This window comes from Octodon degus, unplaced genomic scaffold (assembly GCF_000260255.1).
Source record: "Octodon degus isolate 3935 unplaced genomic scaffold, OctDeg1.0 scaffold00034, whole genome shotgun sequence".
NCBI lineage: Eukaryota > Metazoa > Chordata > Mammalia > Rodentia > Octodontidae > Octodon > Octodon degus.
Genome location: NW_004524610.1, coordinates 11,996,504 through 12,010,224, shown reverse-complemented (window position 1 = coordinate 12,010,224; position 13,721 = coordinate 11,996,504). Strand labels below are relative to the sequence as shown.

At 38.6% G+C, this 13,721-nt stretch overlaps 1 protein-coding gene across 1 annotated transcript in view; it reads right to left on the bottom strand.

Annotated features, from left to right (window-relative positions):
* Lama2 (laminin subunit alpha 2) overlaps window positions 1–13,721 on the bottom strand; it is a 639,722-nt gene that overhangs the window by 249,632 nt on the left and 376,369 nt on the right. Inside the window, exons 15-16 of the mRNA XM_023714262.1 lie at window positions 6,822–6,933; window positions 1,131–1,244 (exon numbers count right to left, since the gene is read on the bottom strand). Coding sequence (XP_023570030.1) covers window positions 1,131–1,244; window positions 6,822–6,933 — 226 coding nt within the window. The remainder of the gene's footprint in view (window positions 1–1,130; window positions 1,245–6,821; window positions 6,934–13,721) is intronic.

Here is a 13,721-nt window from a genome sequence, read left to right as displayed (position 1 = left end):
CTCATACAGAGAAAACTGAAAGTATATCAATAAACCTAAATGCCAAAATTACATTGAGACAAAAGCCCTGATTTTTCATTTTGAATTGTTCCCAGAAGCTTTAAGCAGAGATTAAAAAAAAAAAAAAGTGGCGGTGGTGAGGCAGAAAAACAGAACATTCCAAGTTACAATCATCAGGGTCTGCCTTAGCATCTTCAGGGAAGTGACAAGCTAATATCTTCCTAACCTGGCATCATCACACAGAAGGCCTCTTTCAGCCTCGCGCCATGCCGGCCACTGTCCAGCTAGCACAGCCCTGTGTCAGTCACAAGGGTCTATTCAGAGCCATTCTCAGTTCTAAGGCTGAGCAAAATGGAAAGGGTTTTGCAGTTTGTAGACACTACTTTCCAGTTAAAATATAGTTTTAGTTGTAGAAGGAGAAATAACTCATATATACGTAAATATATATATATTTGAAACAGGGTCTTGCTATGCAGTTCAGACTGCCTCAGCCTCCCCAGCACTGGGATTGTAGGTATGTGCCACCACATCTGGTTTCTGGGCTGTCATGGCACACCTCAGGGGCAGGGCTGGGATACATGCAGAACTGGGGTTCAAACCCAGGTCCTTGCATTTGCCAGGCAGTGCTTAGGAAGCCCAACTACCTCCCAAGCCTATAACTTTAATCTAATAATGACACTTCATGTAGTTAAATGCTCAAATTTTTAAATAAAAATATATGCTACATCCTCACCCTAATGTGAAAAGAGTGAATTGCTAAAAGAGTGAATAATGTTTATTACGAAAGTTATATCTTACCCTTCTCCTGTTGCAGGGATATGAATCATTTCCCAGAAGAAGAATGTACTTTTGCAGGTTTGGGGAAGGAGCCATGTATATTCCTGCAGATGCATATCCGCATAAGTTATGCTAGGTAATGATGGATCTGATTTTAATTCAGCTTTTAGACTAATATACCAAATACTAGAGGAAAGAGCCCTGGAAGCTTGAAACTCATTTCAATAGAAAGACCTTTGTCAAATCATTGCTTGACTCAAGCACTCCAAAGCAGCGACCGGGCGGCGGCGGGGTTTGCGGAGCCGCTTTCAGCACTGCTGATCCGATTGGCACCCCAAGCCGAAGCTGCTCACCAGACATTCTCCAGTGACGTCGTCACAGGATTCCGCATGACTGAAGCACTGACAGGGTTCACAGATGCCACCAAACGTCGTGCCATTCACCCTTCTGTGCCTGGGCCAACAGGACTGGAAGGGAGATAAAAGGCAGCAGTCAGACTTGGGTATTAGGACAAAGTTTTTGTTTTGTTTTTTCTGGTAGTAGAAAATTACAGGCAGCAAACTCAGTAAATGATCTTTGTTAACGCTTAGCCATTATGGAAGCATTGGTACAGCACCATTACTCCTGACATCCAGGCTTTGTACTGACCTTGGGATTACGGGCAGGTGTGAGATTAGAGGAAGCCTTAGTGGGCTGCTTCTTCTGAAATGGTAAGATAAAGCACAGATATAAAGAACTGAAATGTGACAGTAAAAAGCAGACAGGAATAGAGAAGAAAAAATACTGAAAGAAAGCAGCAGACATGAAAGGCCTCTCAAAGCATCAGCCCGCGAGAGCAGCTAAAGATGCCATCCCGAGCAATTGGGAACCCGCTCAGGCGCACACGGTGCCTCGATTGCCCTGAACTGCTTTGCTTTCAGAAACCCTTCACGGTCACGTGTGGGACTGAGAACAGCCCCTTCTTATGCTTAATATTATACCCAGTTCATTTCTCAATATATAATTCATACATTTCAGTCTGAATTTTTCTTCCTAATGCGCTTTCTGAAATGTAAACAGAATACTTTAAGAATTACTTGCCCTACTTTCTCATTCCCTTGAGAGTTTACTTTATGGTATTATTCTACTATAGCTTTCCTTATATTCACCACTGCTCTTTAAAATGTGATGCATCTTATTATATAAAACCAGAATTCGGATTAGAACAGGATTTATGGGTCTTAGCTTACTTATATGTCAATGCCTGCTCTGTGTCCATCAACACTCTTAATTAATCCCGCTTCTGGGGGATTTCTATAAACTGGATGAGATGTAAAATAATTCCAAGATGACCATTACTGCCCCGTAGGGGTATATGATTCTCTCAAGTTGTAACTTTGTAGATTATTTACTATATTTCTGTATGGTGAAATACAACACCATATATCCTAAAAAGATCTTTTTTCTACTTGAAAATGGAAACAAGACAGAACAACTGAAGTAGTAAAGTATATAGAATTGTGTTCTGTATTGTTAGAAATGTTCCTTCTGCCTCCGGATATAAGGACTCTTCAGTTCAAACATCAATAACAAACATATGAGGGAAAGAGTGTGCAGATATTTCATATCTGAAAATGAAATCAACTTTTCTCTTAATTTGACCATCACAAAAATGTCCATTTTCTACACATTTTCAATAATTTCTCCTTATTAAATTTTTTGTGTCTATTGATTCTATATAGAAGTGATTTCCTTTTGTAATATATATTTTTAGAAGTTGGTAAAGTCACATATCGAGAAAGGAGGAAAAAAACATAAGGATATTGAAAATGGAGAGACAAACAATTTATTGTTTTCAAGGCAGACATTCATGGGGTTTTCTTTCATATATATTTTTAATACTTTGAAACATGCCACTCATACCGTGTCTTCTGCTGGCAAGCTTCACAACTTCCTTGCTAGAAAGGAATTGCTCTCCCAGCCAGTGATTTGGCCTCAACAGTCACAGAAAAATTAGAGTCCTCATCCTGCCACAAAGCCAACAAGTAAGCAACACTCGCCACACATTTTTGTCAATTTGCCCCTAGGGATAGGAGGCAGGAGGGATGCAGGACCTTTTTCTTTTGAAAGGAAAATTACTCTACTTTTATTAAGGGTTCTAGTGTAGGTTGTCTTTTCACTGTTCTCTCTCACTGCTGCATCATAAAAGCTTTCTTTTTGTTGAATAATTATCATCATCTCAAAAAAGATCTATTATTGCCATCAAACATTAACTAACAGAAATAACAAAAATGACAAAATTATCCCCTTAACATCACATAATGGTTCTAGTCACCTTCTTTTCTTTTCAGCAAAACTACACTAAAACATCTTTTCTTCCCCAATTTCCTTCCACACCTAATTCTGTGCTAACCTGTCTTTTGCCCACTCAGTATAGCCTGTGCTTGCCTTTGTTATCAAATTCCAGGAAGCAAAATCCAATGGACCATCCTGTGATTGTGTTTTACCTGACCTCCCACCCTCCTCGGGTCTAACTTCTTCATTCAATGCCTGCGACAATCACACTCCCCAAGCTTCCTTTTTCCCCTGGTGTCTTCTGTGAAACTTCTCACAGTCAGGAGCCACTCAGGGCTTGAGCTGGGTCATTTCTCTCTTCTCGTTCCACTTTCTCCTGGGCAATGATTTAGTTCGACCATTTGATGCCTTCCCAATTTTCATCAGAGCAGCTGCATGGGCTGAGTTTGAACCTTTGGCATTCACTCTGCATTCAATCTGCAATTCATGTTCCACAGTCTTTCTGAGCTTAATATTGCTAAGAGGGACTGTTGATTCTCACTTGTACCAGCCCAGTCTTCCCAGTCCAATCAGTGCTTTCACATCTAATGTACAGTTTTTTGCACCAGTAAACTGTTCTCTTCTGGTATATGTTCATCAGTAAGTCCTATTGGTTCTGCTAGTGGTATATATGCTATGACCAGGAATTTTTACATCCACTGCCATTATCCTGACAGGCCATTAGCATTACTATGTTCTAGTGTTTCTTTCTTACCATTTGTGTCTTTTGCCAAAATGTTTTTCATACTATAGACTTAAGGATGTTTTGCCCCCAAAAGGTAACTCATAGCGCTATCCTCCTTAGATACCTATAATGATAGTCTCAAGTACTTAGAAAAAAAAATGATTTATACAAAATCCAGAGCATGAGGCTTTCTCTAATCACATGTAGAGCCACTCAGCCTGCTGTTTACTAAGTTTTGGCCACATGTGTCTTTTTGCAGGGATTGCATATTCCAAGCACCACACCTCTTCCTTCGTATGTGGCTTTCCACACAGCCTCTTGAGCTTTGCCACTTGGTTTAACAGCACCACCTCAGAAAGCCTTGCCCGACCAAATTTTGTGAGGTAGGCTTCCCAGACTTTGTACGTCCTCCCTTCCTATGCAATCTGTGTATGCTCACCCCTTGTGCCTCCATGTGACACTGTTTCTTTTACCTGGTATTTTAAGGACCATACGCATGTCACTCATCGCATTCCATGGTGAGGACCTTGATTGTCTCAAAATGTACTTTCATCAAATGTTAGCTAAACGAATGTACAAACATTTCTATGAGGTATTTCCCATTAACTCTGTTGTACTGAAGAGGAAACAGATTTGGCCTAAAGCCTTTATACTTCATTTTGCTTTTACTTCTTCATCTTTCAAGCAAAATGAATTGTGATAGGACTAGGATAAGAAGAAAATATTTAGAAGACTAACTGAACAGAAATTTGTAAGCTATTGTGATGATTGGGCTTAACTGTAATTTGATTGGGTGGGGAACTTCCAGGGGATTAGTGAAGAACTTCAGAGGGTCTCTACTGGGCTCACAGGAGCCTGACTGTGCTGCTAAGTCTGGTCTCTGTCCTCATCCACTCTGGTATTGTTTGCCTGCTTGGCTTCCCACGAAGCCAGCACCTTGTTTCTCCATACTTCTTTCCCATGATGTTTCTACCGAGGAGTCAGCGGCCATGGATTAAACCCTCTCAAACTATGAGCCTTATATATGCTTTCTTTTTTAAGGGTATTCTGGGTATTTGGTCCTCTGCTTCTTTGTTCTTTCCAACTTGTCTGTTCCTCTCTATCTCTTATCATTATTTAGCATCTGTAGGACACTTTCTCAGACATCCTCCTTCACTAGAATAGCACAATATTTGCAGTGATAATTGCTTTTGTGACATGTGCCATTTTTTTAAATTATAGAGTGCTTTGACTCAAATTCTCATAAGCATTTGTATGTGTCTCTGAAGAGATCGATGCATCTTTGAAATTAGTCTTATATACTTAATGATTGTCTACACATTTAAAATTTATACAAATAAATTTATATAATTATCAAATATGTATAGATTTTTTTAAAAAATATTTTGAAGAAGAAAAAGAGAGACAAAAAGCATAGCCAAATAAATAATTCTAACATTCAGACAATTTTACACTCAAAGAACATTTGGTTTTTATGCAAACGATCATAAAGAAGATAACAATATGGAATATATTTAAGCAAGAATAAAATTAAAGTATTTATTTTTCCAATTGAAAAGGGAATTTATCAGTTCATCCCTGGTTCCACCAAAAAAAAAAAAGAAAGAAAGAAAAGGGAATTTAAAGCTTCAAAAGGAACTGTTTCTTTGGAAATCAAAACTTGAAGACTATAACAAAAGAATGTTTCTTCAAATACAATCTGTATTTTATATATAAAATAAAATTTGGGCTGACATAGGTAATGCACATCCTGGGCTACTTTTCTCTTTCTTCTAAAAATTTTGAAAAAGCAAATGCTTCAAAAAATTACATTTATTATGACTTCTAGATAGGCAAATCTTAGTCCAGTTAAATAAAACATGTTTGTCATGAGTAAGACTCTAAATTCTGCATATTCTTGGAAGCATTAAATTTCTGAAAGTACAAGAGAATTGACAAAGCCATGTGGAGTATTTCTATAAATGCATAACAGGGTAGCATTATATATATGTGTATTAATAGTTTAGTATTTAATTAATTAATTTATTTATTTGGTACAGGGTCTCACTATGCAGCTCAGACTCCTAGTGACCCTCCTGTCTCAACCTCCACAGCACTGAGATTATAGGCATGCGCCACCACGCCCAGACTCAGTGGCCAGCTCAGTGCACTTGGGGTCCTGGGGCCAGCATGACATGTGGTACTTGGAACTGAACACAGTCCTTGCACTTTCCAGGCAGGTGCTTAGAATGCCTAGCTATCTCCCTAGCCAATAGGGGAACATTGTAAATTAGAACATCTTGGTACACTCAAATCATTCCTTAGGGGCACTGTTTTAAAGAATTTAAATTTTCATTTATTTGCAAGCGTTTCTCCCTTGAGGGAAATGATGTTTACAATTGTTGACTAGGTTTAAAGTAAAATCAAATTTTAAACTACTTAAAAGAAAATAATTTAAATAAATAAAATTTATCCCCTTAAATGGTATACTGTGTTACTAAGAAATATTAATTATAAACCTATAGTGCAGAATCAATAATAAGTACATCAAATTTTAGTTTTCTACAGGTCAGTGAACACTAAGGAATGTTCCAGAGCAAGGCACTTCTTGCATGTCCTATGTTCTTGATATTTTAAATACTGTATGTCTCACATGATGAAATTTGTTTGTATTCTTAAGAACTAAGCAGAGGAAAACTGTCATACATAGAATTAAAAGTGGGAGAAAAATAAAAAGAATTGTATTAAATTTTGCATAGCCACTGAAATGGAACTAAAGTGATATTTTGAAAAACTATTCTGCTATCATCTAGTATGCAATTGATGACACAGGAAAGAAACAATTGTGGAACATCAAATTTTCAGTCATAGCAATGCAAAATCCCTCAAAAGGAAACATAATTTCAGAAAGTGATTTAAAAGCTATGATTTTTTGATAGACATCAACACTGTCCTTTGGGAACACAATTGTGATGGGAAAAAAATCCAGCTTTTTCTGGCCCATTTTATGCACTGCGCTGTTGGGAGAAGCTTGGGATGAACCAAGGCCGAGCTCAGGCAAACTTACCTCACAGGAGGAGCCGCTGTAGCCCGGTGGGCACTGGCAGACCTCCACAGCAGCAGCCACACTTCCATCGGTTGGAGAGGGGACAGCAGACTCCAGGCTGACATCCCGCAACCTAAGAAAAGAGTGACAGGAATGGTGAGCCAATAGTCCACATATGACAGTGAGTAGGAAAGGCCCAGTGACAGCCATGCTCCCAGGAGCCAGCCATCCACTCTGAGGAGGAAGGCCACGGATATCCACAACTAAACTGTCACTCTTATGCAGTCAGCCCCGGCTATGCATGAGTTTCACAGCCTTGGAGTCAATGAGCTGTGGATTGAAAATACTTGGGGAGGGCTTGCTGAATAGCTCAGCGGATTAAAGTGCCTGCTTAGGCAAGCGCTTGGGGACTGGGCTTCGATCCCTATGCTGTGCCGGCCCTGACCCTCAGGCGTGCTGAGACAGGGATTGAGACTGGGCGTGGTGGTGTGTGCCAGTAATCCCAGCGCTTGGGAAGCTGAAAACAGGAGAATCACTACAATTCTGATCTACGTTGTGAGGCCTATAGACCCTGCACTAAATACATTAAAAGAGAAAGAAAATACTTGGGGAAAATTTGTATCTGCACAAAACATATACAGACTTGAATAACATCAATACAGAATGACATCAATTTCCAAAGCACTGAAATTGCATTGGATATCATAGGCAATCCGACAGTTGAAAGCACACGGGAAGTTTAGCATTCAAGTGCAAACCCCACTCCATTGGAGCGTCGAGTCTCTGTGGCCTGGGTACCCGCAGGAGTCCTGCACTTATCCCTGAAGATGCTGAGTATAGATCGTGGTAAGGCCCACGTAGAAGCACTGATTTCACCACCATATAATACTGGAAAGATAGGAGAAATCTCCTCCCCATTTCCTGGTTTCTAGAAAATTGTCTTAATTTTTGATTTGGAAGAATAGATGGCAGGGTTTGAAACCATAAAGTTGAAAGAATTTTTAAAAAGCAAATAATCTCCTGACTGCTTATTTTAATATGTAAATTTTAAAAAAACAGAAGGTGACAATATGTAGTACAGTCAAACAATACAATGGATATTTCAATTCTTTTGTTTCTTTGTGCTGGGAATGGAACTTGTGCACTTGTGCTTGCCGAGTAGGTGCTGTGCCGTGAAGCTATATCCCCAGCCTCCTAATATTTAAATTCTTTAAAAATAAATTCTTACAGTAAGAGACATTAATCTTCCTCAGAATATTCAACCGTACTGCTTCCCAGCATTCTTGCTATTTTCTGAAGCAGTTCTGGAAATCTTCTTTTGTGCTTTGAGTTGTGCTCTTGTGGCCACCTCAAACACCTGGATCAACTAAACAGTTACTGAATTCATGCACCTACAATATATGAATGGCAATGGACTACCCATCTCTGACAAAAGTAAGGACCATTTTGTAGTGAAAAAAATATATATCTGTATATATAAAATAGTGAGCATAGATATACAGCTACTTTCTCTTAGTTCAATGAGAAGAGAGTTTTGAACTAATAGTGTTTAGATGAGATATCATGTCTGCATCTTGGACTCTGAATAACTACTACAAAGACAATAATATGCAATGCATTAATTGTTGTAACTGTCCTAATAACCTGTTTTGAAATTGTCTCATTGTTACTTCTTTCTCAATTAAATTAATATTAAAAAAAGTTCACCTCTTGTGGTGATTTAGATTCTGGGGAAGAGCTGGTGGCTACACCGAGACAGATCTGGTGAATAAGGCAGCCGGGGAGGCACCACCGTGCTTCCCTCAGCCTCCCTTTGTGCCGGAGGCCTTGTAGCAGCAGCACCCACACTGCTTGTCATCACACTTCATAAAAGCACTCATGCAAGGGGAACTTCTCCATCTTCTTCAGAAAGTGGCAGAAGTGGTTGGGCTAAGTGTGCTCAGAGCGAGGGAGAGGACTTTGAGAGAGTGCACAGCAAGGTGTCTTTTAATGTCATATTTTAAACATATAGCATAAGTTTTGATCAGTCCTCATAGTAATCTTAGATCTCAGGTTTCAAATGGAAGTAAAGGAAGGAAGGAATTTTGGTTTCTATTCCCAGAGATAAGACTGCATGTTGGTAGCAAGAACAAGTAACTTTTCCAAATGCTCATTTGAATTAGAGCTATTTCCTTAAATTGTTTTTGGCCTAAATGAAATCATTATTTCCTATGTGTATGGGCTTCATTTTATTGGTACTTCTGTACCATCTGGTGGTTTTAGCAGAGTGATTTAGCCTCAGTTATTATTTTAGAGAAAAGCTGGCTTGACCAAATTCCAAATTTAAAAAATATTGTGTTTGCATAGTTGATGCATACAAATAAATACATATTTCCTTCATTAATACACATTCAAAAAATTAAAACATGCTTTAAGTTTTTTACTGACACTTTCCCATTTTTATAAAAGAATGTGAAAATCTTTATTGTTAAGAATACATTCTTGACACTGGATAGTACTTCGGAATATGTATGAGTTCATATATCAAGAAGTAAAAAGGAATCTAAACAGAAACCATAGAACAGAGCCAAACAGACCTGATTCACGTCACGGCTGTGAAATTTATAAAGTTGGTGACCTGGAAAAAGCGTTGATTCTACTGAGCCCTCAATTTTTACATCTCCACAGTGGGATAACATAATGGTCCATAAGCGATGAGCTCGGTTAAATAAAATAATAAATGTAAAGCTCTCCATATAATATATAACACACATAGGTGGTTATTAAATTCTAGATATTTTACTAATATATTTTCATTAATTGTTGAAACAATAAAAATGACTAGTATGGGAAAAATTAATTGAACTACTTGTAAATCCACATCATTTGCCGAATATTACATAAACTCTTAAAGCACAAAATTAAATGACTACGTAAAGCAATTAGGCAAAAGAAAGAAACAAAATGTATCAACTTATCTCTGTCTGGATGTGATATGATTCTAAACACAGAAAGCCTGCAGGGTCCCCCAAAGACTCACAGGACAGATAGATGACTCAAGTAAAGTTGCAGAGCACAAGATTAACGTTTGAAAATCAATAATATTTTTATACAGCAATAAAAATTTTGCTAAGAAAGAAATAATGAAAACAATCACTGATCCTGGACTTGCAGCCTTTGCAACAGTGAAAAATAAATTTTCATTCCTTATTGGAAAAAAAAATCAACCAAACAAAATGCTACATGACTGCTACTGCTTCAAGGGTGCTCATCACTGGTTTTTATTTTTTATTTTTTTCTTTTGGCAGAACCAGGGATTGAACTCAGGCCGTTGCGCTTGCCAGGGAAGCGCTTATTCCACTGAGCCATCTCCCTGGCCCCTCATCACTGGTTCTTAAAATGATTGCTAAAACTCTATAACACATAATAGGGCATTCCTTAACCTAAGAAAGTTTTCAACCCACTCTGCTAGGGCATACGTGTTGAATTTCTTTCTCAGGATTGATATTAGATTTTTTATTGATTAGAGAAGCCACATTTACCAGACAGTTTGGCAGATTCGGAGCTCGGTGCTATAGTCAAGCTGGAGTAAAGCTAAAGGGTTTATTACGTGGTTAAAATGTGTTTTCAAAAATGTAAATCTGTGACAACATTGTAAGCATTTCAGCAAGAAGATTCTATGATGTTTATCGCTTTCTCTTCCACTTACTAGGCCCCCGCGGTGGGCAGTACTGTGAATCTGTGTGAGTTCACATAGCGAGACACACAAAAGTGTTCTAAACGGAACTCTTAGAGGGCAGCGTTGAGCGTCCTTCTAAGCCTGATGTGATCTTCAAGAGCAGATGAACTCACTCTATACTGCTTCTTGAATGCTGTCTTTTCTAGGGACAGGCCATGTACATCCTCGTAGAACGTTCTAGAGCAGGAACATTCAAAATCACTGTTTTACAACGCTTGTGTTACATAAGCAAGTTGAGTATCAGAAATGATCTCCTTCCAGGCTGAGGGGATAATTCGGTGGTCTAAGTACCTGCCTGGCAAGCACAAGTACCCAAATCTCATCTCCGGTACCACAGGCTGGGCCAACCCTGGAACCAGGGCACGCTGTGCCAGCCACCGAAATCTGGTGTGGAGGTGCATGCCTGTAATCCCAGTTCTGGGGAGACTGAGGCAGGAGGATCACTGTGAGTCCAAGCTGCATAGTGAGGCCCTGTGCCAAATACATAAATAAATAGATAAATAAATATTTTTTGAAAAGAAATGCCCTTGCCCCATCACATAACCTTGTTCGTGAGATGTTGTCCCTCAAGCACGTTATTTTCTTACTGCTGTACAAGAAACCTATACAACAAAGCTGAGCATTCACAGCATACAGTTGTGTGTCCTGCAGAACACTGACCATGGTGTGCAGCCGCCACTGTTCTCTAGGGCCAAGACATGTCATAGGAAGAAAATATGGCCCCGACAACGGAGTAGACGCTTACGCCCAAGAATTTCTCGGTTTGGAAAGTCTTCTGAATCCAGCAGCATTTAGAAAAAATACCAAACTAAATATAGTGTTTACCTTTTTGGATACACATTACAAGCTATTCCTTACAAACAGAGGCCCTGTCATGACATCCATGTATGAACATAGTTATCACAATTCAAGCTCAGTCCATTTTTGTTGGGTGAATGAATGGGTGGATGGATGGATAGACAGATGGAGCGATTGATGGATGAACACACATATAAATGCATAACTAAGGCTGGCCAAATAGCTCAGCAGATTAAAGAGCCTGCAAGCAGGTGCAGGGGCCAAGGGTTCGATCCCCGGGGCCTGCCACGCTGGCCCTGCCCCCGGGTGTGATAAGACAGCGATTGAGACTGGGCGTGGTGGCGTACACCTGTAATCCTAGCTCTTTTGAGGCTGTAAATAGGGGGGTCACTATGGGTCCGATCTAGTAGTGAGACTCTGAACACCCTGTAGACCCTTTCCTAAAATACAATAAATAAATAAATAATAAATGAATAACTAGCTAATTAAAAATTACAGAAATGAATGCATGAAAGGAATACAGGGATATTAAATGAGTATGGCAAATGATAAAATAAAAGCCACGATCTAATTTTTACATGAATAAAATTTGACAAGAGATAAATTATATGTTTGATTTGACATAGAAAACAAGTGAGGGAAAATTCTATAGTTAGAACTCCAAGCCAGAGGCTTGGGTTCACCTGAATTTATCATAATGTTTGTTTTCCTGGCATTACTGGACTGTCAAGTTGTTAACATCTTATCTGATATCTAATTGCATAGTTGGATTGTTTTTGTGGTGATATATTTGTTGACTATTATACAAGAGCTTGTCGCAATGTACTAAATAGCAAGTTGACAAAAACATAATGAACCCCAGGATTTCCAATATAAAATTGACACACAAAACTTAAAGGAAATGTCTTGCAAGTGTCAAGATAGACACTAAGCAACTCACTACTTTCAGAAACAGCCTTAAAAATAAAGATTCAAAAGCAAAAGCAAAAATATTTTCAGTGAACTGCCAAATTTCATTTGTCTTTAGAACAGATGTTCCCCCTCCTTAATCTGCGTAACCATTCTGAGCTGGGAGAAATTTCAGCAGCCAAACATCTTTCCCAGTAATATTCCATTTAGTATTCACTGAACAAACTGAATGCTCATTAGGTCCTGCTATTTGTTAAATGGGATTTTAATGTGTTTAACAGTTTTAAGTGTTACTCATGAAGAAGGCCGCACTTTTTTGTTTTTCTTCAATATGGTCATTTTCTTTTGCAATACCAGGCTTCATCACTTAAATACAAATGCTGGCAGTAATATACTACTACGTGTTCTGGAAGTATGAACTTTCAAAGACTTGTCAGCTAAGCCAAGTTCTTTAGCTAACTTTCATTATTATGACTTGAAACTGCAGATAAGATGATGGATGACTAGGAAAGATGCAATTACATAAGCCACTATGGAAAACACTGGAATTATATCGGAAACAATACCTCAGTGCTGTATTAATATATTTTTGTTTTACTATATTTCCCACCAGAGTTACACATACTGTGTTAACACTAAAACCACAGTACCCTTCATAGAATTGTGCTTTGAAATAAAAAAAGAGCATTGGTCCTCTTTTTTAAATAAATAAATGTGTGTGTGTGCGTGTGTGTGTGTATGTGTGCGTGTGTGTGTGTATGTGTGCGTGTGTTCATCTTCTTTTGTAGTTGGATTTCTTCAATTTCGTTCCACTTAAAAGAACATTTCTTTGGTTTAACCACCATAAAGATTTTATTGTTGTGAAAGTGCTTTGTTTTTGTCAAAATCCAAGGAGGTGAGTCAGAACTTCTTACAGCCTCGGTACTGTAGAAATTCTGCAAAATACCACTCAATGAGAGGAGTCTGATGATTTGCATTTCTTTCCTCAAGAGGCAACAGAATTGTTCCATGGGAGAGTCAGTGTCTGAGGGACCATTGAGGGAAGTGCAAATATTGTCCTCAAACATATCAAATCCCGTATGAAGGATGGTGGAATCTCATGCGACTGCAGGCATCTCTTAAAATCAACTTACACGATAACAAGAATCCACCTCTCCCTGCTGTGCCCTACTAGCCAACACTACATGCAGCCCTGCTGCACAAGTTATTGTACCCCATTGATATGTAGCCCGCCGCCATTCCTGGAGTATGGTTTTTAAATTCAATGATGACTTTATCTATCTTTGTTTCCTCATTACTTAGCCCAGAACAACCACAGATTAATATTTTATGCTACTGTCTTCTGTGCAACATAATGGGTGTATGACAGATCGGCCCTTTAAGTATCCACCAACTTCATATAAAAATAAAAGTTTTACTCATGTTACAAATGAAGAACCTTAAACTCAGTGTAGAGCAGTGCCTTGTACAACAGAGCTTATTTTATTTATTTATTT